The following is a 27,294-nucleotide window of genomic DNA, read 5'->3' as shown; positions in this document are numbered from 1 at the left end:
AACTGTGAATGAGAGAAATTCCTTCCAGTAGCACCTTAAAGACCAACTAAGTCAGTTCTTGGTATGAGCTTTCATGTGCATGCACACTTCTTCAGATACCAACGAAAGCTCATACCAAGAACTGACTTAGTTGGTTTTTAAGGTGCTACTGGAAGGAATTTTTTTTGTTTTGACTATGGCAGACCAACACGGCTACCTATCTGTAACTGTGAATGAGAGAGAGAAGTTCCAGGAAGAGACAGGACTAACATTGGTTAAGAAAGTGAAATATTTAGGGGTTAATATGACTGCTAAGAATGCTAACTTGTTTAAAGATAACTATGAAAAATGTTGGACTGAAGTGAAAAAAGATTTAGAAATATGGTCAAATTTGAAGCTATCATTGCTAGGCCGAATTGCTGTGATAAAAATGAATGTATTGCCAAGGATGTTGTTTTTGTTTCAAACTTTGCAAATTTTGGACAAGATGGACTGTTTCAAGAAGTGGCAGAGAGATATTTCTAGATTTGTCTGGCAGGGCAAGAAGCTTCAAATAAAATTTAAGATACTAACTGATGTTAAAGAAAGAGGTGGATTTGCCCTGCCCGACCTTAAACTTTATTATGAATCAGCTGCATTTTGTTGGGTGAAGGAATGGCTGCTTCTTGAAAACACTGATGTACTGGATTTGGAAGGTTTCAACAATGTATTTGGTTGGCATGCATATTTGTGGTATGATAAAGTTAAAGCACATAAAGTGTTTAAAAACCATATTGTTAGAAAAGCACTGTTTAATGTTTGGATAAGATATAAGGATTTGTTAAAAAATAAAACCCCAAGATGGTTGTCACCAAAGGAAGCGAAGGCACAAAAAAAACTCAATATGGAGGCCAATTGGCCGAAATATTGGGAATTTTTGGAACAAGCTGGAGAAAGAATAAAACTGCAAAGCTTTGAAAAATTTAAAAACAAAGTGCGAGATTGGCTCCATTATTATCAAATAATGGAGGCATATAATTTGGATAAAAAAGTAGGTTTCCAGGTGGAAAAATCAAAATTGGAAACAGAATTGTTAGATCCCAAAATTTAGAATATGTCAAGAGTGTATAACCTGCTGTTGAAATGGAATACTCAGGATGAAACGGTGAAATCTGCTATGATTAAATGGGCACAAGATGTTGGACATAACATTATGATGGCTGACTGGGAACAGTTATGGACCACAGGTATGAAATTTACAGCATGCAATGCCCTAAGAGAGAATTTAATGAAAATGATTTATAGGTGGTACATGACACCAGTCAAGCTTGCAAAAATTTACCACTTGCCCGAAAATAAATGTTGGAAATGTAATGAGATTGAAGGTACATTCTTTAACCTTTGGTGGACATGCCCAAGGATTAAGACATTCTGGGAGATGATTTATAATGAAAAGAAAAAGGTATTTAAATATACCTTCCTGAAGAAACCAGAGGCCTTTCTTCTGGGCATGGTCGGCCAATTGGTGCCAAAGAAGGATAGAACTTTCTTTATGTATGTGACAACAGCAGCAAGAATACTCATCGCGAGGTATTGGAAGACACAAGATTTACCCACCCAGGAAGAATGGCAGATGAAGGTGATGGAGTACATGGAACTGGCGGAAATGACTGGCAGAATCCGAGACCAGGGAGAAGAGTTGGTGGAAGAAGATTGGAAAAAATTTAAAGATTATTTACAGAAATATTGTAAAATTAATGAGCTTTAGAAAAAAGGTGGAATGAAGCTATATGGTTTTAGCAGAAATGTTAAAAGGAACTAGGTACAGATAGATTGTTAATGTATTAAAGGGAAAAAAACTAAGTTAGAATATGTTAAGATTAATTATAGGACAGAAAATAGATGGAAGATGGTAAGGACTTGCTGAAATAGTTAATTGAAGTGGAATACAAAAAGGGAGACGTGAGGAAGTCAATGAAACAAGTGAATGAAAGTTAAGATTGAAAATATTGGAAGTGTTTTTAATTGTTTTTGTTTTGTTCTGTTAACTCAATGTTTTAGGTAGTGTTTTTGTTTTTGTTTTTGTATTTTATAATATTATGTCTAATTTTTCTTTTTTCTTTTTGTAATTTCCAAACTCTTAATAAATATTATTTAAAAAAAAAACAACAAAGCTGATACTTACTTTCTCCATCTGAAGTAGATAGAAATCAATGAGATCCTGTGGATCATGCAGAGACTGATTCTCCTTATGCTTCTCTATCTCCTCCTTTGCAAATGAAAGCACCATCTCCACGCAGGAGAAAGCCTTCTTGTGGGGCCCTGGGAGATGTTTCATGAGCCATGGAAGAATTTCACAAAGCTAAAGGAAAGATAGCAGAAATGCTGTCGTTACCATGAGGAAGCTTGTTCAAACCATTTGTGCTTTGGAATTGCACTTATAAAACATGATCTGCATTCTTCTTCAGGGCGAGCATATTAGTTTGAGTCTCACTAAGAAGAAGGAAAGTATCTATTGCTTTTCTGGAATCTCACAATGATTGTGTTCTGTGAATTATCCCTAGCTGAAAATGTGAAAGAAAACTATGGCTCAAAATATTTTCCCAGCTCCCAGGCATCATTCCAAAACTGGGCACAATCAGAGGACCCCTCCTGGAACAAGCTAGTGCCCTTTTGTGGTAGGTGGGGGTGGGTGGAGAATAGGGATGGGGGGAATTCAAGTAAGTTCGCATTTAAAAGCAAATTTGCCTAATACACAAATGGAAAGACAGCCATCGTTCAAAATGTACACTTCTCCATTTTTTTTAAATTTTTAATTGTATTTATTAAATCTTCCAGTTTGCCAGTCAAGTAATTCTGATCTTTCATCACAAAAAACTAAACCTTGAAGAAGGATGTTTTTTCTCCTTCCTTGTTTTCTCATTAAAGATCAATTACTTACATTTTCTGAATACATAAGGAGCTAGAAAATTAAAGTTTGACTGATATAAAGCAGTGTCAGAAACTGAGATATGAAAGCTCTGAGCTAAATGGCACCTTAAGCCTAGATTATGGGTGGTGCAACGGAATGTTTAGGCGTGCCTTTTTAATAACAACAATACAAAGGTGAAAATGAATGAACTGCAGCTAAAATCTTATATTGCCCTACCTGACCCCCTAATATTCTTAAGACAGTCTCTTCTCCAGTCTTCAAAGAGTGGCTGGAAATGAGGAGGCAGAAAAAGGTCCTCCTTTCCTTCCACTCTGCAGTTTTAATCGGAAATTTTAGGCTTAGAACTGTGCCCAGAAGTCAGAAACTGCTCACACTAATGAAATTCCTTGTTTCAAATGTGCCTAGAAAGACTCTCCTCCCTGAAAGAGAGGGGAGTGGTTGTGGGCGGGAGCCCGAGCACCGCCCAGCAGGGGGGCATTTGCCCCCTGCCTCCAGCTCACCTGGCTGGTGCTCACGCCCCTCCTGTGGCCATCCAACCAGGTGCCACAGAGGGGGCGTGATCAGCAGCCTTTTGCTGCAGCACTAGCCTCTCCCTGGCCTCATTCCTCATCGTCATCCCGTGGCGAGTCACCCTCCCTCCACTCCCTTTTAGTTAGGGCCTAGGTCATTGGCCTTGCTATGGACCTTAGGTTGGTCGCCCTGGTTGTCCGGGGGGCCTGGTAGGAGTTTTTCCATTTGGCATTAGGCTTTTTGGTTTTTTCGCCTACCTCGTAGCAATCGTCACAACTTTTTGTGGTATTGGTGGGGCGGTTAGGCATTGGAATAATGTGTTGTGGTGTGTCAAAGTGCTAGGTGTGGCCATTGCCTATGCCTTCAATGTTTAGGGGTATTCCGTTAAAGGAATCTGGCGGTCGTGTATTCTGTCCGATGCCTGCTTGGCGGGAGGCCATGGCACGACCCTCGGTGACAGCAGGAGGTGAGCCTATAGTTGGATCAGCATCAACAGGCTCCACCTACTGGTGAATAAACCCACTTGTTTCGATCCAATGCCTAAGCCAATACCTTTTCATTGCTGTAATCAATAAAGTTGTGGCCTTTTCTAGCCCATTAACCTTATATCACGTGTCCTTGTGTCTTCATTTCACTTCGCGGGGTCGGGTCCTCGAACCACAACACTGATATAAAGTTGTCTGTAGTTTCCCAGTCAAGTGATGCGTACAAAAATGGAAATGCAAATAATATGCTCATGTGTGCCTAAAAATGCATACAAAAAAAAATTCCTTCCAGTAGCACCTTAAAGACCAACTAAGTCAGTTCTTCATACCAAGAACTGACTTAGTTGGTCTTTAAGGTGCTACTGGAAGGAATTTTTTTTTGTTTTGACTATGGCAGACCAACACGGCTACCTATCTGTAACTAAAAATGCATACAGTAGTGAAAATAACACACAGGCCTTGCTTCGGGCAAAATTGCACACGTGTGTGCATTAGGAGAAATTAGCACTAAAATGCTGACGAAGTTTCATGAGTACTTTTTTAAAAAAGATCCGGAAGGGATGTAGAAATGTGAAGAATTGAACTTAAGTTTGGAAAAAGAGTTAAGTTGGGTCATACAGGAGGGAGCTGTTTTCCTTAGCAGTAGGGACAGTGCTTAAGTTGCAAGTCTCTCTTTCATTAAGAAAATTCCAGCCAAGGTTTTGGCTGCAGGGGCCTCACTATAGGCACCATCATCATTGCCACTGCTAAGTCAGTAGAGAGTAGACACATTTAGTTTTCCATGATGGCAACTAAAGTATGTACTTCCCTTAGTGAAAAAATTATTTTGCTCACCTCTGTCCCTTTTGGTGGGCTCAGGATGACCTGTTCTGAAGGTCATTGTTCCATTTTTATCCCATCGTTCCTCCAAAGAGTCTTCTGTGGTGGACAAAGTCTTCTTACTCATGCTTTTTATTTTATTTTATCTCAATGATAATCATAAGAAATTGAGCAGGTGGTGAGATAGTAAGTGGCCCTTATCTCAGATCAATCTAAACCTGATGTCACTTCTTCAACCCTTTATCCTCTATCATAATGGATTCCAAAATATTGATTTGTGGTATTAAGGCCCTGATTTGTGGTATTCAGGGGGACCTCTTTGGCTTAGGAGAAATGAAAACAACTACTCGCGATATGCCAAAAGCTACTTAATTTTTTATGACAAAATCCATGGCTTCCATCAGCTTCTGGAACCATTCATCTTCAAGAGCAAACCAGTGCCTAAAAGCTACAGGACATATCACGTTGGAGACTGAATTAGTGGTGGGCATGGAGGGGTCAAGTGGTCGTCCTGCAAAATAAAGTTATACTTATGTTAGTTGAGCTGCTCCTGTTCATACTGAGAGTGGGAGTTCATGGTGGCCAAGAGAAATTGCTGGGATCTCCATTAGGAACCAAGAAAAACATATCACATTCCTTTCTAAAATGGATAGAGGTAGTACACAAATATATCTTCATACGCCAGCTCAGCACCATCACTTAGCATCACATACCCTTTGAACGTGCAAATGTGCAAAACTTCCATGAGCTGATGGGCCTCCTCTGCTATTTGGTGCTCCATGCCTTTTTTCCCCAGCCCCAGCTTCCGCATAGTAACTACACCAAACTGTCTTTGTTGCCTCCAGGTGTGACCATTTGAAAATGAAAATCTGTGAGAAATAATTTCTTACAGAAATCAATGTGAAAAGTTGCCATCTGAGAACAAACCATGTTTACTGAAGTTCAGGCCTTTGCATGTAAGAGGTGCTTAGTCTCTCTAAAGCAGAGAATTACAAGATGATGCAGAAAGGATTCTGGGTATAATTTGGAGGGAATTTAAAGGAAAAACCTATCAAGCTTCTGTTGACCCTATTGGGAAAAGAATGGAAGTGGTAGAAATGGAAGTTCTTTTCTTTTTCTCTTGATAAATTTCCCTACAGGAAATGGAATTGCAAGATATAAACACGGGTGTAAAATAAATGAATATACAACAAGTAAATAACTATGGATTTTTTGAAATAAAAGACTACAGTGTAGAGTTTCCTGTTTAAATAAAAACAAAGGATTTTTTGTTTTCAAACATGGAGGAAAGGTTGGAATTCCTCATAGCAATGTCTGGGGCTGAAGATGGGGGGAAATATCACCTAGCAGAACAAGGAACAGCTGGATATTATCTCGGAATACAATTGGATTGAGGCATCTAATCATAAGCCTGCATTTTTATCAAAGCTTATATGTTTGATCAGGGCTTGTATTTTAAAATGAGCTTAAAGATTTTCAAATGTTTCATGCCAGGCAGAAGTCCAGCTGCCTAAGAACCTTGGCAATGTTTTTCCTCCTAGACAAGGGGGCCCCCTGATTTATAGCAGAAAACAATTCTCAAAGTCGTAAAAAGGGAATTACAGGCTGAGAGCAGGACACTGACCTTGCATGTTACAGAGTACAATTAAGCTGTAAGAGTGGTCAAAATTAAGAGTGGGTAAATAGTAAAATAACACCATGTGCCTCCCATTAAACTTGAGCCATATTTTCCTAAGGTTGAAAGGTCAAGAGCAAATTGAAAAGCAACTGGTCTGGCTGGCAGAAAGGAAGGATTTTTGGAAGTCTTTTCTAAAGTTGCTTCTTTCTTAAACTGAGATCCTTTTAAGATTTCTTTTCCTTTTAAAAGGTTATTTATGTATTAAATATATTGGCTTAAATGTAATTATGTAAAGGATTTAGAAACTAAGAACTGTTAAATCCTTATGCTAGATTCTTATTTCATATAGTTGGAAGAGATCACAGGGGCCATCAGCCATCAGCCCAGCCCCCCTGCCAAGCAGGAAACATCATTAGATATATGGTTGTCAGGCCTTTTGTTTAGAGACCTCCAAATGAAGGAGATCTTTCAATGATGATGTGAACTCAAGATCCTTAAAGATAAAAAGTTAAGATTAACCATCTGTTTTGGAAGGCAATAGGGCAAGGAGGGCAAGAGGTGAGCTGGTAATTAAGGTTCCTTGTTGAGACACATGTAAGATATATTACTACTTATTTGTCATTTATAGATATAAAAATATATAGCTTTTTGTGTCCCATAAAAGGGCGAAAGGAAATGGGTGTATCTTTTGTGATTGGTTCTAGCAAACAGCCAATAGGAATTTCAACCAGGCTGATTGGACAGAGGCAGCCACAGGAGGAGCAAGGGGGCTGGATTAAGGAAATATAAGTGCTGGCCAGAATGGCAGGAGGCCAGGCCAGAGCTTGGTAACCATATACCACTGTGCCTCTCATTTATTTGTCTGACAAATAAATTACTATTTTAATTTCTCTATTGCTGCGTTGAATATTTCATTCCAGCTAAGCGTTAACCACAAGCAGGGTGCTACAGGATATCATACTGGAATGAACATTTAGAATATTTTGAATACACCCATGAAGTTGATATCTGGCCAGTGAAAGACCCTGTGTGAGAGGCAGGGTGGGAGACTGGGGGAAGAAAGGGAAGCACCCAGGTGAGAGCTGGGAGCCACTCCCTTCTGTGTGAGACAAGAGTTAAGACGTACCTTTGAGAGAGGGCTTGGCATTTCTCTCTCTTTTTTTTCCTTTCCTTTTTTTATTTTGGTTATTTATTTATTTGTTTTAGTCAGTATGCTGAAAAGTTTCAGCAAACTAACCCAATTCAGCCAATTTTTCCCACACCATTTTTAAGGATAGAATGTGTAATGTCAACCAGTTACTAGTTCTACTGGTTCCACCAGGCGGGATTTTTAAGGAGGGTAAATTCTGTGCCATATTCTTGACAAGAATATTCCGCATTGTTAGTTCTTCTGTAATGCTTCCTGAACACTCCTGCATTATTGCTGTCTGGGGAAACTATATCTATTGCAAAAGTGCAACAAAAATAAGTCTGTGCATATGTAGTTTTCAGTAGAAAGTTAAAGGATGTGATAGAATGGAAATGAAACTGTATGACTACCTCAAAAATCTATGCAGGCATAAATAGTATTGAAAATGGAGTTGGGTGTAACCACCTTGAAATTATTGTGACCACAAATCAGGATGAATGCATAATCAAAAAGTTTTCTGAAGGAGTCCTTTGCTACATGAGTCCGTGCCCAAAAGATGCTGGAAGAGCTTGCCAAGAGAAGCAGTCTTTTGTGCTTCTTAGAGATGTCATAATCAACCAAATCTCCACATGTGCTGAAGCCAGGTTTTCATACGCCCAAACTAATGTGTCATATGATGGCATGAGGACTAGCCACACTTAATTTAAAAAGAGGCGACGCGAAACGGCAATGGCGGTCCTCTTCACGCTGTGAAGAGTGGCTCCGCGGAAAAGGGTCGTCCGCTGCGGCAAAGCGGAGACCCATCAAGAAAAACCGCAGGCAGAGCGAGCCTGTGGCCGTGGGACTCGGCGGGTGCCCAAAGCCCCCCCAGAAGCACAGAAGGGACCCCGTAAGGGGCTCCGGAATGTGAAAGGGGGAGCGGCACTGTGAGTTCATCGCTCTTTCCGTGGATGCAAAGCCGCGCAGCTGCTGCCGATGAGCGCCGACCTTTCTTCCTGAAAACATCGGACTGGCAGTAACATACCCGTGAGTAAGGGGTACCAAAATCTGAATCTAAAATTTAAAAATTGGAAATTTGGCCGAAAACGGGAGGCGAGTAACAGGAAGTCCGCCTCCCGATCTTGCTAAACAGATCAAAGTAAAGACTCTGAGGAATGCGGAGGAGTTTAAAGGGGATCGTAAAAGCGGAACTATTGTGCATTTATAGACTTATTTAAAGGATAAAGGAGAAACTACTTTCAAAACTGTGGGATTTGTTCTTGGAACTTTTTTTTGCTTTACTTTTGCTTTTGGATTTAAAAGGGACAACCAAGCTGTCGGGCTGCCAGCGCTTAAGAGAGCTGTCAAACTGCGGATTACTGTTGCAAGAGTTTAAACTGTTACACGCACTGAGGTCTCAACACTTAAACATTGTTGCTGCCACCTTCCTTGCTACCTTGTGGTTTTTCTTTAAGAAATAGAAAGCTTTGGGAACTTTCCTTCTGTCTCGGAATTATAAGGATTCAACACAGGGAATATAGGAACTTTAATGGCGGAAAAATTCTTCCCTTCCTTGAAACTGTGAGTCACCCCCCCTAGTGGATTGTGGAGACATAGAGGCCTGGGAACTACATTTTGTTTGGACTTTCTGAGGTTAATTGTTTATACTCTGGATTTGTCTTTCTCATGGAATAAAAGACAATTTGACCTTGAACAGAGGCTGGTGGGGAATGAGCGGCACAGGGAAAACAAGAGCAGCTAAAGCTAAAGAAAAAGAAAAGAAATCTGCGCAACTAACTCAAACAACCTTAACCCATCAACGTAAATCATCTGTTCCAACTGTGCTGACAGCACAGGAGGTGGAAGCCGAACAGCCTGCTGCAGAAGATATGGCAGCAGGAGGGTCTGAAGCAGCTTTGAAACAAATTTTGGAGCAATTAGCAATTTTGAACCAAAAAGTAGACAATCAATCAACAAAAATTGACCAAGCAACATCCTCTATTAGTAAATTGACTGAAAAGGTTTCCCAGCACACCCAAGCAATTGAGAATTTGCAAGGAGCAACAGCTGAAAATCATAAACTAGCTGAGGAAGCCTATCAAAAAGCAGAGCAAGCGAACAAAAAGGTTGATGAGATTAAGGGAGAAGTTAGGCCTCTGCAAAGACAGGTAGGGGAACAGCAAGCCTACCTGTCAATGGTGGAACTGAAAAGTAAGGAAAATAACCTCAGGCTGAGGGCCATCCCAGAATTGGAGGAAGGTAATTTGGAGGGATTTTTGACACTTTTATTTTCCAAATTCTGGGGAATAGAAGAAGACAAAGACTTTAAAATCGTGACGGCTTTCAGACTGGGTAGATCGGTAAAGAAAGACAAGGCCAGAGATTGTTTGGTCATTTTGAGATCAAAGGAAGAAAGAGACAAGATACTAGGCCTACATTTTAAAAAATCTTTGGAGATACAAGGTAATAAGGCTGAAATTTACAGAGATATACCCAAACTGCTTTTGGATCTTAGAGCCTCATATTTAGAACTGACAAAATTGTTGAGATACAACGCAATCCCTTATAGGTGGGAGTTTCCACAAGGATTATCATTTACATACAAAGGAAGGAAAGTAAGAATCAAAACATCAGAGGATCAGCAGAAGTTCCTACACGACCACGGGGAAGACCTCCAAAAAGGAGCAGCAGCTTCTTGGCCACCGCCCCCACCGGAACCTACACCTGTAGCCGGACCAGTACTACCACCACCGGGATCGGAGGAAAATCAAGATACCCCATTGTAAGACTTACGAATTGATCCAGGATGTCTCTGCAACTACTTAGTTGGAATATAAATGGCGGAAACTCTCCGGAAAAAAGAAGAAAAGTGTTTCATATTTTGAAAAAAGAACAATTGGACATTATTTGCCTGCAAGAAACCCATGTGACAAGGCTCCATAGGAAAGTGTTAATTAATAAAAGGTTAGGCCAGGAATTTATTTCCTCGGATAAAGTTAAGAAAAGAGGAGTGGTGATATATGCAAAGGAGAGCCTGTCACCAAAATTTTTATTCAAAGATGAACAAGGCAGAATTCTGGCGATTGAAATTCAAACACAAGGAGAAAAATTTTTGATATTAGGAATCTACGCACCAAACGATGGAAAATCGGAATTTTTTAAGAAGTTGCATGAGACTTTACTGGACTATTTAGACTACAACAACATCATTATGTTGGGAGATATGAATGGAGTTGTGTCTGTACATATGGATAAGTCGCAAAGTGTAAACATAACGAAAGATGGCAGACTACCTAAAACCTTTTTTGAAATGACTGACAATATGGACTTGATTGACATATGGAGGGTTAAGAACCCCCTAGGAAAAGAAGGAACTTTCTTTTCTGAAGCTCATCTGTCATGGACACGAATCGACCAAATATGGATAACTAAAGGACTGGCACCTAAGACTAGAAAAGTGGAAATCTGCCCAAGAACCTGCTCCGACCATAATGTCTTGAAAGTGGAATTGAGATTAAACACAACCGGATCCTTCAGATGGAAAATGAATGACACTTTATTAAGAGATCAGGAGATTGTTAAGAAGGCCCAAAAAACTCTAAAGGACTATTTTGAGATAAATTTAAACACTACGGTAGAAAAAAGAACAATCTGGGACGCAAGTAAAGCAGTTATGAGAGGGTTCCTAATACAACAAAATACGATAAAGAAAAGACTCTGGAATGAAAGGAAGGAGAAGGTATTGGAGAAAATAAGAGAAGGAGAGAAAAAATTAAGATCTAGGCCTAAGTCGAAGGAAGTGCTGAGAGAAGTGAAGTTTTTCCAAGCACAATATTCGAAATTGATAAATCAAGAAGTGGAATGGAAAATTAAACAAATGAAACAAAGATCTTTTGAATCAGCTAATAAGTGTGGGAAACTGCTAGCATGGCAGTTGAAAAAAAGACAAAAATTAAATACAGTCACAAATCTAGAGATTGAAGGGAGAATTGTTCAGAAACCCGAGGAAATTAGAAAGTGCTTCCAGAGATACTTCAAAGAACTTTATGCACAAGGGCCGCAGAAAGAGTTTGAGGTGGATCAATTCGTTAAAACCAATGGATTACAAAAAATACCCCAGGAAATGAGAACAATCCTGAATAGTAAAATTTCACAGCAGGAAATCGAAAGTGCCATACAGAATCTCCAACTAGGCAAATCTCCAGGCCCTGATGGACTTACCTCCAAATATTATAAGGTTTTGAAGGACTACTTGATACAACCCCTGATGGAGGTCTGTAATCAGATAATGGAGGGGAGGAAGGCACCGGAAACGTGGAAAGAAGCCTTCATCACATTGATACCCAAACTAGAAACTGAAAAGACCCAACTGAAGAACTACCGTCCCATCTCACTCCTAAATGTGGATTACAAAATCTTTGCGGACATTTTGGCAAGTAGATTTTAAAAAGTCCTTAATGAAGTGATCCATAAGGATCAGGCAGGCTTTCTCCCTGGTAGGCATTTGTTTGATAACACAAGAAACATCATTGACATTTTGGAACTTTTACAAACAAATCTCAACACTAGAGCGGTGTTAATCTTTATTGATGCGGAGAAAGCCTTTAACAACATTTCTTGGATGTTTATGAAGAAAAATTTGGAAGGGATGGGAGTGGGACGGGGGTTTGAAAATGGAATAGAAGCAATTTATTCAGAACAAAAAGCGAAATTGATAGTAAACAATGTGGTGACAGAGGAGTTTAAAATAGAAAAAGGGACACGACAGGGGTGCCCCCTATCACCTCTATTGTTCATCTCAGTCCTGGAGGTGCTATTGAACATGATTAGAAAGGACCGGTTGGTACAAGGAATCGAGGTCGGAGTGAAACAATATAAACTGAAAGCATTTGCAGATGACTTGGTATTAACATTACAGGAGCCAGTCTCTAGTTCTAAAAGAGTTTTAGAATTAATTTCTGATTTTGGTCGAGTGGTGGGATTTAAGTTGAACAAGCAAAAGACTAAGGTTTTAGCAAAAAAATTGACACCTACAGAAACAGATGAGTTCCAGAAAGAGACAGAATTAAATGTGGTTAAAAAAGTGAAATACCTAGGGGTATATCTGACCTCCAAAAATTTGAATTTATTTAAAGATAATTACGAGAAATGTTGGTCCGAAATTAAAAGAGATATGGAAATTTGGTCAAGATTGAAACTTTCCTTGTTAGGCCGAATAGCAGCTATAAAGATGAATGTATTGCCGAAAATGTTATTTTTGTTTCAGGCCCTACAGATCGTGGACAAGGTGGAATGTTTTGGAAAGTGGCAGAAGGATATTTCTAAGTTTGTTTGGCAGGGCAAAAAGCCCCGAATAAAGTTTAAAATATTAACTGATGCGAAAGAAAGAGGGGGATTTGCCCTGCCAGACTTGAGGTTATACTATGAATCTGCAGCCTTCTGCTGGATGAAAGATTGGTTCTTGCTGGAGAACACTGATGTCCTAGATCTGGAAGGGTTTGATAACGCTTTTGGGTGGCATGCATATTTGTGGTATGACAAGGTTAAAGTTCACAAACGGTTTAAAAACCATATTGTTAGAAGAGCAATTTTTATGGTCTGGACAAAATACAAAGACTTATTGGAGAGTAAGACCCCGAGGTGGCTTTCACCGGTGGAGGCCAAGGCACGTAAGAGACTTAACATGGAGGCCTATTGGCCAAAATATTGGGAGATAATTGAAAAAAGTGGAGACAATTGGAGGTTGCAGAGCTTGGAAAAACTAAAATACAAGGTGCGAGATTGGTTGCATTATGCCCAAATTCAGGAAGTTTTTAAAGTGGACAAAAAGGTGGGATTCCAGGTGGAAAAATCGAAATTAGAGATAGAATTGTTAGAACCAAAAAATAAATTGCTTTCGGGAATGTATAACTTGCTGCTTAAATGGAACACACAGGATGAGACAGTCAAATCCGCCATGATAAAGTGGGCACAGGACATTGGGCACAACATTATGTTTGAAGACTGGGAAAAGTTATGGAACACCGGAATGAAATTCACGGCATGTAGTGCCTTGAAGGAAAATATTATGAAAATGATATACCGGTGGTACATGACCCCAGTCAAGCTTGCTAAGATATATCATCTGTCTGATAATAAATGTTGGAAGTGTAAGGAGGCGGAAGGGACATTCTTTCACCTCTGGTGGACATGTCCGAAAGTGAAGGCCTTCTGGGAGTTGATTTACAATGAGCTAAAAAAGGTATTTAGATATACCTTACCAAAGAAACCGGAGGCCTTTCTTCTGGGCATGGTAGACCAGAATGTGTTAAAGAAGGATAGAACCTTTTTTATGTATGCTTCTACAGCAGCAAGAATTCTCATCGCAAAGTATTGGAAGACACAAGATTTACCCACTCTGGAGGAATGGCAGACGCAGTTGATGGACTATATGGAACTGGCTGAAATGACTGGCAGAATCCGAGACTTGGGAGAAGAAGCAATGGAAGAGGACTGGAAAAAATTTAAGGACTATTTACAAAAACATTTTAAGTTGTATGAATGTTAAGAAAATGCACTTTATAGGAAATTTTAGCCCCAGCAATAGCAATCAGGTGAAATGAAAACCAAGGTATAAGAAGTTTGAGGTGGAATCAGGAAATAATTTTATTGTGTTTTGACTAAAATATATAAGAATTGGTGTACAACATTTTGAATTTGATAACATGATAAACTGAAAGATACAATAAGTTATGAAACAAGATGACAAATTGCTGAAGTTTGTATTTTAAATAATGCAGGGTCTGGAGGATGTGGGGAAGTCCAGTAGTTTTGACAAAAGGTCTACGGAATTTGAAAGTTTTACATTCTTTTTTCTTCTATCTGTTTTTCTTCTGTAATTCTGTACTCTGTAAAATTAATAAAAATATTTTAAAAAAATAAAAAATAAAAAGATATCCAGCGGGAAAATCCGGCTGGGAAAAGATCAGTGCTTTATCTCTCATTAACATTCTGCACTTGCTCCTCAGGCCTCCTGCCATGCCTTCTTGCTCTTTGAAGTTACACAGAAAGATTGGTGCTGATATTATTCTTTTAATTCCTGGCAACTGAGCTGTAACGTATGTCTATGATTAAATCATAATTTCAAAAAGGTTTCTACACGCTTCTGCTGATAAGGAATAAACATCCTGATCCACTTGGGGGATTCTGAACCTATTTTGATTCATTCACACGAGTGACAGAAGCAGCAAGTCCTGCAACAAAATTTGGGATCTTTGGGGCTTATTTATGTAAGATCATGCTCACAGTACACTCATTGGAATTAATGAAACTAAATTAGTCATGTCAGGCAATTTCATCATGTCTACTCTTAAGTGGGATTATGCTCTCTATAATCCTCCGACATGTACTTAAAGACTTGTACATGGTGCAATATTAGTTAGCTGTTACTATGCTGTACACAAACACCTACGTGCCTCTTTTTTACTCTCCTCAGTTTCCCTGCTCTGGCCTCCCATTAGTTTACAAATTCTGCTCCCCTGTTGATTTCAAACCAGTGAGAGTTACTCTTGAAACCCATCATCACAATAAATGTAATTACCAATTGCCGTATATTGTCTCCCTGCTTATTTAACTTATATGCAGAATTCATAATGTGAAAGGCTGGGCTGGATGAATCCCAAGCCGGAATTGTCAGAAGAAATATCAAAAACCTCAGATAGACAGATGACACAACCTTGATGACAGAAAGTGAGGAGGAATTAAAGAACCTTTTAATGAGGGTGAAAGAGGAGAGCGCAAAATATGGTCTGAAGCTCCACATCAAAAAAACGAAGATCATGGCCACTGGGCCCATCACCTCCTGGCAAATAGAAGGGGAAGAAATGGAGGCAGTGAGAGATTTTACTTTCTTGGGCTCCATGATCACTGCAGATGGTGACAGCAGTCACGAAATTAAAAGACGCCTGCTTCTTGGGAGAAAAGCAATGACAAACCTTAGACAGCCTCTTAAAAAGCAGAGACATCACCTTGCCAACAAAGGTCCGTATAGTTCAAGCTATGGTTTTCCTTGTAGTGATGTATGGAAGTGAGAGCTGGACCATCAAGAAGGCTGATCACCAAAGAATTGATGCTTTTGAATTATGGTGCTGGAAGAGACTCTTGAGAGTCCCATGGACTGCAAGAAGATCAAACCTATCCATACTTAAGGAAATCAGCCCTGAGTGCTCATTGGAAGGACAGATCGTGAAGCTGAGGCTCCAATACTTTGGCCACCTCATGAGAAGAGAAGACTCCATGGAAAAGACCCTGATGTTGGGAAAGATTGAGGGCACAAGGAGAAGGGGATGACAGAGGACGAGATGGTGGGACAGTGTTCTGGAAGAGACAAACATGAGTTTGACCAAACTGCAGGAGGCAGTGGATGACAGGAGTGCCAGGCGTGCTCTGGTCCATGGGGTCACGAAGAGTCGGACACGACTAAAAGACTAAACATGGTGTATATTGGACTTTTGTAATTGAAAATTAATAAAAAAAAATATTTAACAATTATCTCAGGGTCTGCGTCAGTTCATATGGAGAGGGACAGTCCTTCATATATTGCGGTCCTGAGCCGATAATAGGTATAGCCAACATTTTGAATTGGGCCCAAAAACTAATCTGCAGCCAGTACAGTTGGGCCAGGATTGGCATTACAGTGGTACCTTTGGATACAAACGGGATTCATTCTGGAGCCCTGTTCGCATCCTGAAGTAAACGCAACCCGCGTCTGCACGTATGGCGATTCACCGCTTCAATTTGAGCGTCTGTACATGCCTGAGCAGCGAAACCTGGAAGTAATGTGTTTCGCTACTTCCGGGTCGCCACGGAGCGCAACCCGAAAGTGCTCAACCTGAAGCAACTTCAATTCAAGGTATGACTGTATATGCTTGAACCATCTTGCCACGGTGTGCAACCTGGCTGCTGAATTCTGCACCAGCTGAAGTTTCTGAACAGTCTTCAGAGGCAGCTCCACTTATAACACATTGCAACAATCTAACCTACAGGTTACCAAAGCATAGATGATGGAAGTTAGGCTATCCTTGTCTTGATAGGTGTGCAGGTGGGCCACCTCATGAGAAGAGAAGACTCCCTGGAAAAGACCCTGATGTTGGGAAAGATGGAGGGCACAAGGAGAAGGGGACGACAGAGGACGAGATGGTGGGACAGTGTTCTCGAAGAGACAAACATGAGTTTGACCAAACTGCAGGAGGCAGTGGATGACAGGAGTGCTTGGCATGCTCTGGTCCATGGGGTCACGAAGAGTTGGATACGACTAAATGACTAAACAAGAAGAAGAAGAAGAAGAAGATAACTCTTATTAGAATAATTAGAATATTAGAAGAAGCAAGGCCTGCTCACAGGTGCCAGGCCATAGCAACTCTTTTCAGTAAGTCTTGCCCCCATGAGGCAGTTGTGGAGCATGAACATCCCCTCCTTCCCACAGCTGTTTAGCTCTCCTCCTTCCCCAGGTCCTTTCCATGCTATCTAAGACTCCACTGATGCACCCTTCTCTGCTCCTCCCTCTTCATCCCTCTTCTGGTCCTGGGAGACACCGGGAGAGGGGAGCTTGTTGCAGCAGGAGGGGGGACACCCTGGCTCCTTCACTAGCCTGACTCATCTCTGCCTCTTGGCCTCTCCTATCTCCTACTTCTGCCTCTGCCTCTGCTTCTGCTTCTGGACTTTTCTCTGCTACACACTGTCCCTGTCTGATCACCAATCCCTGGGCTCACATTCTTCATCCCTTGGAAATTCCCCAGGTCGTACTTTCCACCATTCCTTGGTGTTCAGCCAGTGCATGCCATCATACCTCAAAACCCTCAATGATCCCTGGCATATGGACTTGTGGCCATAACATATGTGCTTGATTCATGGTTCATTATGTTCCAATGAGAAACAGAGATTGTAGTAATGACGACTATGGTTACTACTTCATTGTGGAGCAGGACATCCACATTTGAAAGATATTTTGATTATTATTATTGCACCTCCTCCATTTTGGCCTTGCATATTATAGATCAGATTCTACTGTAATTTGCCATGTTGATTTGGTAGTGTGGGCCAGCTACAGGTCTTCTTGAATGGCACAGGTCTTCTTAATCCTTGTAAATCTGGTTCTTGGGATGGGTTGTGGGTGGAAAGTGCCTCTTACTCCACGTTAGAGTTCCATCAGTGGAGAAGGACAAGGACAGTGCTTCTTAGAAACTGACTTAGAGCAGAAATATTAGTACTGTAATCACTCTCTGAAAGCAATGTATGATCCAAACTGCCTACATGCTGTGCTTACCCCAGTGGGTGTCTACATTTGGTTCTAGGTCATGGCATTCCCCCGGGTCCCAGTGAATTGTAGAGTTGGAAGGGACCCTGAGGGCCATCTAGTCCAACTCCCTCCAATGCTGGAATCTCAGCTAAAGACATCCATGACACATGGCCATCCAACTTCTGCTTAATACCTCCAAGGAGGAGAGTCCACAATCTCCCAAGGGAGACCATTCCACTGTCAAAAAGCTCTTACTGTCAGTAAGTTTTTCCATATGTTTATTTCTGAATCTTCTTTTTTGTAACATGAAGCCATTGATTTGAGTCCTACCCTCCAGAGCAGGGCTGGATCAAGACACATCAAAGAAGCAATAAATGCTGGAAATGTAAAGAAACTGAAGGTACATTCTTTCACCTTTGGTGGACGTGCTCAAGGATTAAGGCTTTCTGGGAGATGATCTATAATGAAATGAAAAAGGTATTTAAATACACTTTCCGGAAGAAACCAGAGGCCTTTCTCCTGGGCATAGTTGGCCAATTGGTGCCAAAGAAGGATAGAACTTTCTTTATGTACGCCACAGCAGCAGCAAGAATACTCATCGCAAAACATTGGAAGACACAAGACCTACCCACTCTGGAAGAATGGCAGATGCAAGTAATGGACTACATGGAAATGGCGGAAATGACTGGCAGAATCCGAGACCAGGGGGAAGAGTTGGTGGAAGAAGATTGGAAGAAATTTAAAATTTATTTACAGAAATACTGTAAAATTTTTGAAAGTTGAGGACATTGAAATGAAATGAAGGGGTTCTAGTAACAAGGTAAAATGTAAGATTGGATTGATATTAGATGAAAACTTGAAGCTAATAATTAAGGATAAACTAACAGGATATGAATTTGCTGAACCAATTTTTAAATGGAATACATAAAAGGGAGGCGTGAGGAAGTCAGGAAAATAAGTTAATCAAAGATGAGAAATTAAAAAAGAGGGATTTTTGTTTTTGTTTTTTGTGTTCTTTTTTTCTTTTTTATGTTAAATGTATTTTTGTACTTTTGAATTTTTGTATTTTTGTATTCTTCTTGTGTTTTTTCTATTTGTTTTTCTATAATTTCTTTATTGTTAGAACTTAATAAAATATTATTCAAAAAAAAGACACACCAAAGAAGTGATTCAGTTAAACACATTGTATTTTTTAAATTATTGTTCAATTTTACAATTAACGTTCACATTCAAATAAAAGTCATAATCATAAACATATACGATTCTCTGAATCCTTGGACTTCCCTGAGCTGAGATTCCATGGATTCCATTCAACTGCATCATATAATGTTCTCCAGTTTTTCCTAAAATTCCATTCTTACCATAGTTCTTGTTATATTACAAGTGTTGTTACAATTCTGCCAATGTTTTTAATTGTGTACAGTGTTCTCCAAGGGAACTTACAAATTTTCCCCATTCCTTATTACAGTTATTCTTCTTGGTTTCTAATCTTTCCGGTCATTTTTGCCATTTTGGCGTAGTCCATCATTTTTATCAACCATTCCTCTCTGGTAAGGACTTTATCTTTTTTCCTTCTCAGAGCCAAAAGTATTGGCGCTGCTGTCATCGCATACATAAATAGTCATTTCTGGTCCCTTGGTATTTCTGCACCTTAGATTCCTAGTAAAAACGCTTCTGGGTTTTCCCACAAAGGTTATTTTAAATATTTTTTTCAACTCATTATATATCATTTCCCAAAATGCTTTTGTTATCTTGCAGGTCACCATGTATGGTGGAGGGTGCCTTCTTTATCTTTACATATCCAACAAATATTTGTAGCAGTTCTATACATTTTTGCTAATTTAGTAGATGTTAGAAACCACAATACATCATTCTCACAAAGTTTTCCATGTACAGCATGCTGTGAATTTTAAATCTTCCCTCCATAACTTTTCCCAATATGAGAATGGTATATTATGCCCAATAACTCTTGTCTATTGTATCATTACTGATTTAACTTATTCATCTTTAGCATACCATTCTAGCAACAGAACAAATTCCTTCCAGTAGCACCTTAAAGACCAACTAAGTCAGTTCTTGGTATGAGCTTTCGTGTGCATGCACACTTCTTCAGATACACCTTCCCCACTTAAATGCATTGTAAACCTCATACAGGGAAGTTCCTTTGGCGAAAAATGGGACTCCACTGCGCCATCTGTTGTCATAGTGTTATAATGCATAGAAAGAGCTTTATCTTTACAAATGTAGCCTAGTCCCAGGAGAAAACTATTACTTCCCTTAATCTGGACACTATATATCTGCTGTTGCAGCCTTGAACAGCATTAGCTTTTTTGTAATTGCATCACACTGCTGACTCATATTAAGCTTGTTGTCCACAGAAGACCTGAAGTGAAGGAGACAGTGTTGTTGCAGAGAGTTTCAGAAAAGCAAACTGTTTTACACCTTTATATTTTTTTTCCAGCCCCAAAATTGTGAAACAGGAGACATGACAATGTCTTGCCAGCTTTCTGTACATGATAACGTGTTCAGGAGGAAGTTGCTTTGCAAAGGTGCTTTGCAAACTGCAAGCAGCAAGTTTCATTCAGCCCAGGGCAAATTCATTTGCTCCATATTTCCACCGTTCCCTGGTCAAGAATCCAAGGAGTTTTCTTGGAACACCCCCAACCTTGAAATTTCTATCCCAGAGATTGAACAGGTAGTAATCACCAGTGATACGAGCTGAAAGAATAGCATTCTGGTAAAAGTTAAATGATCCACTTTTGCTGAAACACTTAACCAGATTGTGGACTCTTGTTCATTGAAGGTTTTCAGCAGAGATTGTTTGAAGAAGAAATGGGAATTTGCCTTCAACTATTATACTACTACCATTATACTACTACTATGCTTTGGTTGGCATTCCCTGCATTACAGAGGGATGGCTTGGGCGACCCTCGGGGTCTCTTTCTGCTCTGCATTTTTTTTTTTTAATTGTAGGGTGACAAGCAGAAGAAAGAAATTTGTCTGGATAAAAATCCAGTGTAAAAACAGTTGTGTGAGATTTTTTAGAAACATCAAAGTGGTGGAGGTAGGGGTGTAGGTTTCTGAGCTCAAAAACTTGTTTAGAAAAGCTCATGAGATGCCCTAAGCAAGCAGTCAGAACACCCCGTCTCTGGGAGACATTTGAACTGTAACTGTGTGTGTGCAAACAGAAGGGGAAACGACAGGCCGCCAGAGTTCTGGAGTACTGACCCAGAAACTGAATAGCTAGAGGAGGCCAACAACCTACCTCTTGAAAGACTGACTCCCATGACTAAAGGATTAAAAGAGCAGCAGTTACTGCTCTCCTTGCGAAAAGCACTGAGACACCACTTAGTGTGCTTTGGCATGCAGTTTTTTGACTTCCCTGTCTTCAAGAGCAGGGAACGTTTGGCTTACTAACGAAAGGCTTATCAAGTGAAGGTGTTGTAAGTGAAAATTCACAGGTGTAAAGTGGAAACAAGCCACATATTCAGAATTTTGAATTAGAAAATATCACCAATGAAATTCCTTGGGGGGGGGAGTAAACATTTAATGAACTGTAAAAAAAAGAGTAAAATTTAATGAACTAAACTTTGAGACTAAGTTGTGCCAGGGAATTCAACAGACATGGATCAAGGGGTAAATCTGCAAAAAATATCTTTTACTGTGCTGAGTTACTGGTTTCTGGGATTGACTTCAAAATCTTCTTGCCATTCTCTATCACCACCTGCTGGCCATGACTGAGCCCATAAGCTTTGTTAGCTATTTGTGATTTTAAAAAATGTCTTACACAAATAGGTGAAGATAAATCTTTACTTGTCAGGCTGGCAACAGTTAAACAACAAGCATTATTTACATATAAATTCATGAGTGCAATATGTTTCTCTCCCTTGAGCCCAAGAGAGGGTTCTGACATGACAGCTTATACTCTAAATTCACTCTTCCCTCTGACCAATCCAACTGAATACCTTCAAAATGATAGACTGATTCTGAGCAGGGCATGAGGAAAGATGCAAAGAGTCTTTGCATGCTTAAAATTCCAGGGTCGATTTCTAGCATTTCTGCTTAAAGGGTCACAGGCCAAGATAGAAATATCTGCCCATCCTTATCCTGGAGAAGAGGAGACTGAGAGGAGATATGAGAGCCACCTTCAAATATCTCCAGGGCTGTCACTTGGAAGAGAGAGCAAGCTTGATTTCTCCTGCTCTGAAGGACACAACCTGAACCCGTTGTGTTTGCTGTGAATTTCCATCTTGGTTGTGAAAAAAATAGCCCTTCCATTTGCACTTCTTCCATTCTTTTTCCAAGAAAAATTCCATAGGTTTGATAGCTTTCCTCTCTAAATTCACTCCAAGTTGTGTGCAGACTCCTTTCTCTCCCAATTATAACTCTGCCAGCTTAGGATAATAATAATAATAATAATAATAATAATAATAATAATATTAATAATAATAATAATAATAATGTTTATTTATATCCTGCCCTCCCCAGCCGAAGCCGGGCTCAGAGCGGCTAACAACAGTAAAATGAAAAAACATTCTAAATTCATTTCATTATAAAATTAATTCAAATTAGATTAATGGCAACCATTGGGCTAGAGTTCTGTGAGGATTGCCAAAGGAGGGAGTCAGGCTGTGCCCTGGCCAAGGCCTAGTGGAACAGCTCTGTCTTGCAGGCCCTGCAGAAAGATGTCAAGTCCCGCAGGGCCCTAGTCTCTTATGACAGAGCGTTCCACCAGATCAGAGCCACAGCCGAAAAAGCCCTGGCTCTGGTTGAGGCCAGCCAAACCTCTCTGTGGCCTGGGACCTTCAAGATATTTTTGTTTGTAAGTTCTTCTGTGGGAGATACCAGGAGAGGCGGTCCCGTAGGTACAAGGGTCCTAGGCCATATAGGGCTTTGAAGGTTAAAACCAGCACCTTAAACCTAATCCTGTACTCCACCGGGAGCCAGTGCAGCTGGTATAGCACCGGGTGAATGTGATCTCGCAGCAAGGATCCCGTAAGGAGTCTCGCCGCGGCATTCTGCACTCGCTGGAGTTTCTGGGTCAGTCTCAAGGGCAGCCCCATGTGGAGTGAGTTACAATAATCCAGTCTGGAGGTGACCGTCGTGTGGATCACAGTGGCTAGGTCAGGGCGAGAGAGGTAAGGAGCCAACTGCTTAGCTTGGCGGAGATGAAAAAATGCTGCCTTTGTTATAGCTGCAATCTGTACCTCCATGGAAAGGGAGGTGTCGAAGATTACACCCAAACTCTTAATGGACAGTGCTGGCACTAATTGTGTCCCCGCAAGAGAGTTATTCTTTTTATAGTATCAACAACTCGATAACTCTAATTAGTCGAGTAGAACAAACCAGCTAAACATCAGCTACCTCTCTGATTGTATGAAACTATTATATTCTTTGTCAGCCTACTATTATAATATTAAACAAACCAATTAATTAAATTAAAAAATAAACCCCAAAACATTCCACAGCTAAACAGAATTACCATATAACGTACATTAAGGGAAGAAAAAACACCTAAATAGCAGGAGAACAAAAATCAAACATCTAACAGTAAGCAAGCAAAACTTAAATATTATCATGGAACAATGAACTATAAAAAACTAAAACAAATGGCAAAGGAAGGGGGGAGGGGGGAAAGGAAAGAAAAGAAAAGAAAAGAAAAAAGGTTCTTGTAGCAGACGAAGTTCTTGTAGCATCACGCGCCAGCTCAAGTCTACTTGAATGATCTCTGAATCTGCCAACCTGAACAACCAGGCGACCTCAGGGGATGGGCAAAGGAAGGTGGGGCAGGCTCAGTAAATGGCCTGTTTGATGTCAATGCCATGCCCGATGGTCCAAGGGGGCCCTCCTCTTGCTGTTGCGCTAGCACTTGTAGTGGCAGAGAAAGTGTTCCTCTTGGCATCAGCTGGTGTTCTCAGGGCCACAGGATGATACCTCTCCTCTGCTACAACCAGCTGCCAGCCCTGTGGCTTAAGAGTCTCTGGCGTCTTGAGGGTGGAACCCCCCTCTCAGGCTTCCCTAGGTGCCTTTCAATTGAGTCATCTGCAGAGTAATATATCTTGACCCAGGCTCCATGCCGAGCACTCAACCAGTCTGTCTCAGTCCAGGAGCACCGCTGGCATGCAGGACAGCCGGACCCACAACTGGGAAGACAGAGCAGGCACACAGCACAGTTGGGCACACAAGCCAAGAGGGCAGAGGCAAGCACAAGCGGAACACTCCTGCAACACAGCTTCACCTCCCTTAGCTCATTTAAAACGCCGAGTCAAAGCCTGAGTCAGAGTCAGTTCGGAAAAAGTTCAGAAGATTAATTAAATTGTTTAGACAAAATAAAAAAATTCCTTCCAGTAGCACCTTAAAGACCAGCTAAGTTAGTTCTTGGTATGAGCTTTCGTGTGCATGCACACTTCTTCAGATACTTCTTCAGGTATCTGAAGAAGTGTGCATGCACACGAAAGCTCATACCAAGAACTAATTTAGTTGGTCTTTAAGGTGCTACTGGAAGGAATTTTTTTATTTTGTTTTGACTATGGCAGACCAACACGGCTACCTATCTGTAACTGGAACTATGGAAGGCACTAAATTGTTTAGAGTTATGAGTCCTTGAAATAGGCTGGGCAGCGGCTGTTAAGCTGTTCGACTTCGTTAGATCTAATTTACAGTGCCAACTTCGCAAGTTGTCAGATATAAAACCCCAGGTTGCCAAACTTTTGATAAGAAGAGGGTTAAAAGATTAAAAAGTTAAAAGGAGTAGAAGCCCCCAACATCTAATTGATGTCTCTTCATCTCTTCATCTGTGGCTTCCTTCCACTCCTCCAACATCACAACACCGCCATTTGGCTGTTTCAGTCCTCTAGTCACCTTTTGTGAAGGACTTCTTCATTACACCATCTGTTGCCTCCAGCTCCACCATTTCATCCTTCTGTTCTGGCAATCCTTCATCCATATTGTTCTCCAAAGTCTCTGTGTCCTCTTTAATTCCACTTTCCATTTCATTCTTCTGTTTTCTTAGCTTTTGGGTGGTTGCTTCCGTACCCATCTCTGCTGTTTCTCCTTGTTAAAATGTTATATATACAAACACACATACACATACAAACACACCAATTGCTCAGTGTTCCTCCATCCCTCCATTATTCCTAAAGCCACAGTTATCTCAGTTTTCCACCATCTCCATTTTACTCAAACTTCTGCCATTGAAGGAAAGGTTAGTGGAAGTCAGGGGAACGTCTGTTTCAAACTTCTCCCCCTTCCATTCCTTAACTGTGATAAAGGATGTGAAGCCTTCAAATATTGCATAGTGCCTCCACACAACCTATTTCGCTCCTGATACCTTGTGTGGTCCCGGTTCCGGGTTCCGGGTTCAATGTAGTGATTTAGAAGAGATATTTTATTAACAAGCACACATATACAGTATCCATCAAAGAAACTTAACATTCTTCAACTGGAGAAGCTGATAGCCTTGCTCTTAGGAGTCTACTCATCTTAAAGATACATTAACATAGCATGGGGGGGTTAGAAGGGGGCTGCAGAAGAGGGAGAGAGGAGGAGGTGTGGGAATGTGTGTGTGATGAACTATGGGGCTACTTGTGTGTAGGCGCTTGCACTCTTAGAGTTTAGTTATCAGTTTTAAAACTGTTCCTCTCCGCAAAGCCATCGGTGCATGGCTGCCTTAATCGCTGGCAGAATCCGTCAGTGGGCGTTTCCGGAATTTCCTCCAACATAAGAGTTCTTTGACAGAAACTCTACGCCTAGATTCTCAAAGTGGGCGTCCCAAGAGGAGGTCCTGAGCTCTCCCCGCTGTTCTCACTAGAAGCGTCTCAGAGCTGTTCCTCCAACTCTGTTTCTGCTGAAACTCCCCCTCTCCCCCTGCTGGTTCCCTCCTCAGCATCCGAGGGTCTCCCAGCATCCTGGAGCCCCTCCACCATTTGGAGCTCCGATGGCAGTTCCCTGACAGTGTGTGTAAGGGAGATTTGAGAAAAGTAAGGGGGAGGAGGAGTAGAAAAGGGAGCAAGAGTAAGAATGGGGATGCAAAGGATGTTCCAGGTTCAATGAACAAGCACACATGTACAGTATCCATCAAAGAAACTTAACATTCTTCAACTGGAGAAGCTGATAGCCTTGCTCTTAAGAGTCTACTCATCTTAAAGATACAATAACATAGCATGGGGGGTGTTAGAAGGGGGCTGCAGAAGAGGGGGAGAGGAGGAGGTGTGGGAATGTGTGTGTAAGGGAGATTTGAGAAAAGGAAGGGGAGGGGGAGGAGAAAAGGGAGCAAGAGTAAGAATGGGGATGCAAAGGAAGTTGTCAAAAAGGAGGAAGTAAGGAGGCATTAGGAGAGGGATGAAGATGAAAGAAGGGGCATGAAAGGACCTGAAGAAAAGGAGGAGATGGGGTGAAGGGGAAAACAGATGCAAAGCAGAGCTGCAGAAGATAAGAGAGAAGTGGCTTCAGAAATGGAGCTGCGAAGGTGAAAAGAGACCTCAGTAGTTGCATGGGATGAGATGGGAAGGGAAGGGGAAATGCTAGGGGGTTCAAGTGTCAGGAGTGGCCAATGGGTCATTGAGTGGAGGAAGCAGGGGTGCAGCCCCTAATATTTTCCTATTTTTTATGTGTTGCAGCGGGGAACTGCACAGAGTTTATACGGATGGGGATGTGCTATAATCCCTAGTATAGCCTCTTGATTGAGCTCTTTGACTCCTTCTGGCAGCTGAAAACGGAATGCCCTCAGCAGGCTGGTCAGGAAGATAAATATTTCGAACTTTGCCATCTGCATTCCCAAACAAATGCGAGCCCCTGAGGAGGAGACAAGAGGAAGGCAGCAAGTGAGCAATAATTTACTTTCCCATGTTCATTGCTTTGTAGCTATAAGCATTCTGCATAACACTTTGGCAAAATAGACATAGTTAGGATAGGGAAAACATCAAGGCTGCTGTCAGTTTTCTAGCCTGGTCAGTGCTAACCTTCCTTTCTTCTTGTTATACTTATATTTTATTCTGTAATTTGAAGTTCCCAATCTCATATCAAGGAAGATACATTCAGGAAGAGGATGGATTGAAGATGAAGGGTCCTGTGGGAGGGGCAGGGCAGAGAGCCAGTGTGGTGTAGTGGTTAAGAGTGGTAGTCCCCAGAGTAATCTGGGGAACTGGGTTCGCATCTCCACACCTCCACATGCAGCTGCTGTGTGACCTTGGGCCAGTCACACTTCTTTGAAGTCTCTCAGCCCCACTCACCTCACAGAGTGTTTGTTGTGGGGGAGTTACAGATAGGTAGCCGTGTTGGTCTGCCATAGTCAAAACAAAATAAAAAAATTCCTTCCAGTAGCCCCTTAAAGACCAACTAAGTTAGTTCTTGGTATGAGCTTTCGTGTGCATGCACACTTCTTAATAATAATAATAATAAATTTTATTTAAATCCCGCCCTCCCCAGCCGAAGCCGGGCTCAGGGCGGCTAACAATAATCAAATAATCAAACAATCAAATAGTTACACATTCAAAATATTTCATTATAAAAATTAATTAAAATCAAATTAATGGCAACCGATTAAACAAGATTCTGTACAGGTTGCCAGAGGAGGGAGTCAGGCTGCGC

At 41.0% G+C, this 27,294-nt stretch overlaps 3 protein-coding genes across 3 annotated transcripts in view; 1 reads left to right on the top strand and 2 right to left on the bottom strand.

The window, feature by feature from the left end:
• The window catches only part of LOC310844883 (cytochrome P450 2J2-like), a 59,156-nt gene extending 41,092 nt beyond the window's left edge, over positions 1 to 18,064 (bottom strand). The window contains exons 1-2 of the mRNA XM_083739617.1: positions 17,900 to 18,064; positions 2,144 to 2,320 (exon numbers count right to left, since the gene is read on the bottom strand). Coding sequence (XP_083595743.1) covers positions 2,144 to 2,320; positions 17,900 to 18,013 — 291 coding nt within the window. The 5' untranslated portion in view covers positions 18,014 to 18,064. The remainder of the gene's footprint in view (positions 1 to 2,143; positions 2,321 to 17,899) is intronic.
• LOC310844912 (cytochrome P450 2J4-like) overlaps positions 1 to 27,294 on the top strand; it is a 289,677-nt gene that overhangs the window by 131,114 nt on the left and 131,269 nt on the right. The window lies entirely within an intron of this gene.
• Positions 25,898 to 27,294, bottom strand: part of LOC310844913 (cytochrome P450 2J5-like) — a 28,774-nt gene continuing 27,377 nt past the window's right edge. The window contains exon 9 of the mRNA XM_083739660.1: positions 25,898 to 26,499. Coding sequence (XP_083595786.1) covers positions 26,312 to 26,499 — 188 coding nt within the window. The 3' untranslated portion in view covers positions 25,898 to 26,311. The remainder of the gene's footprint in view (positions 26,500 to 27,294) is intronic.

Source organism: Podarcis gaigeae (genome assembly GCF_964106915.1).
Source record: "Podarcis gaigeae genome assembly, chromosome: 5".
Lineage (NCBI taxonomy): Eukaryota > Metazoa > Chordata > Lepidosauria > Squamata > Lacertidae > Podarcis > Podarcis gaigeae.
This window is presented reverse-complemented; position numbering and strand designations above follow the sequence as displayed.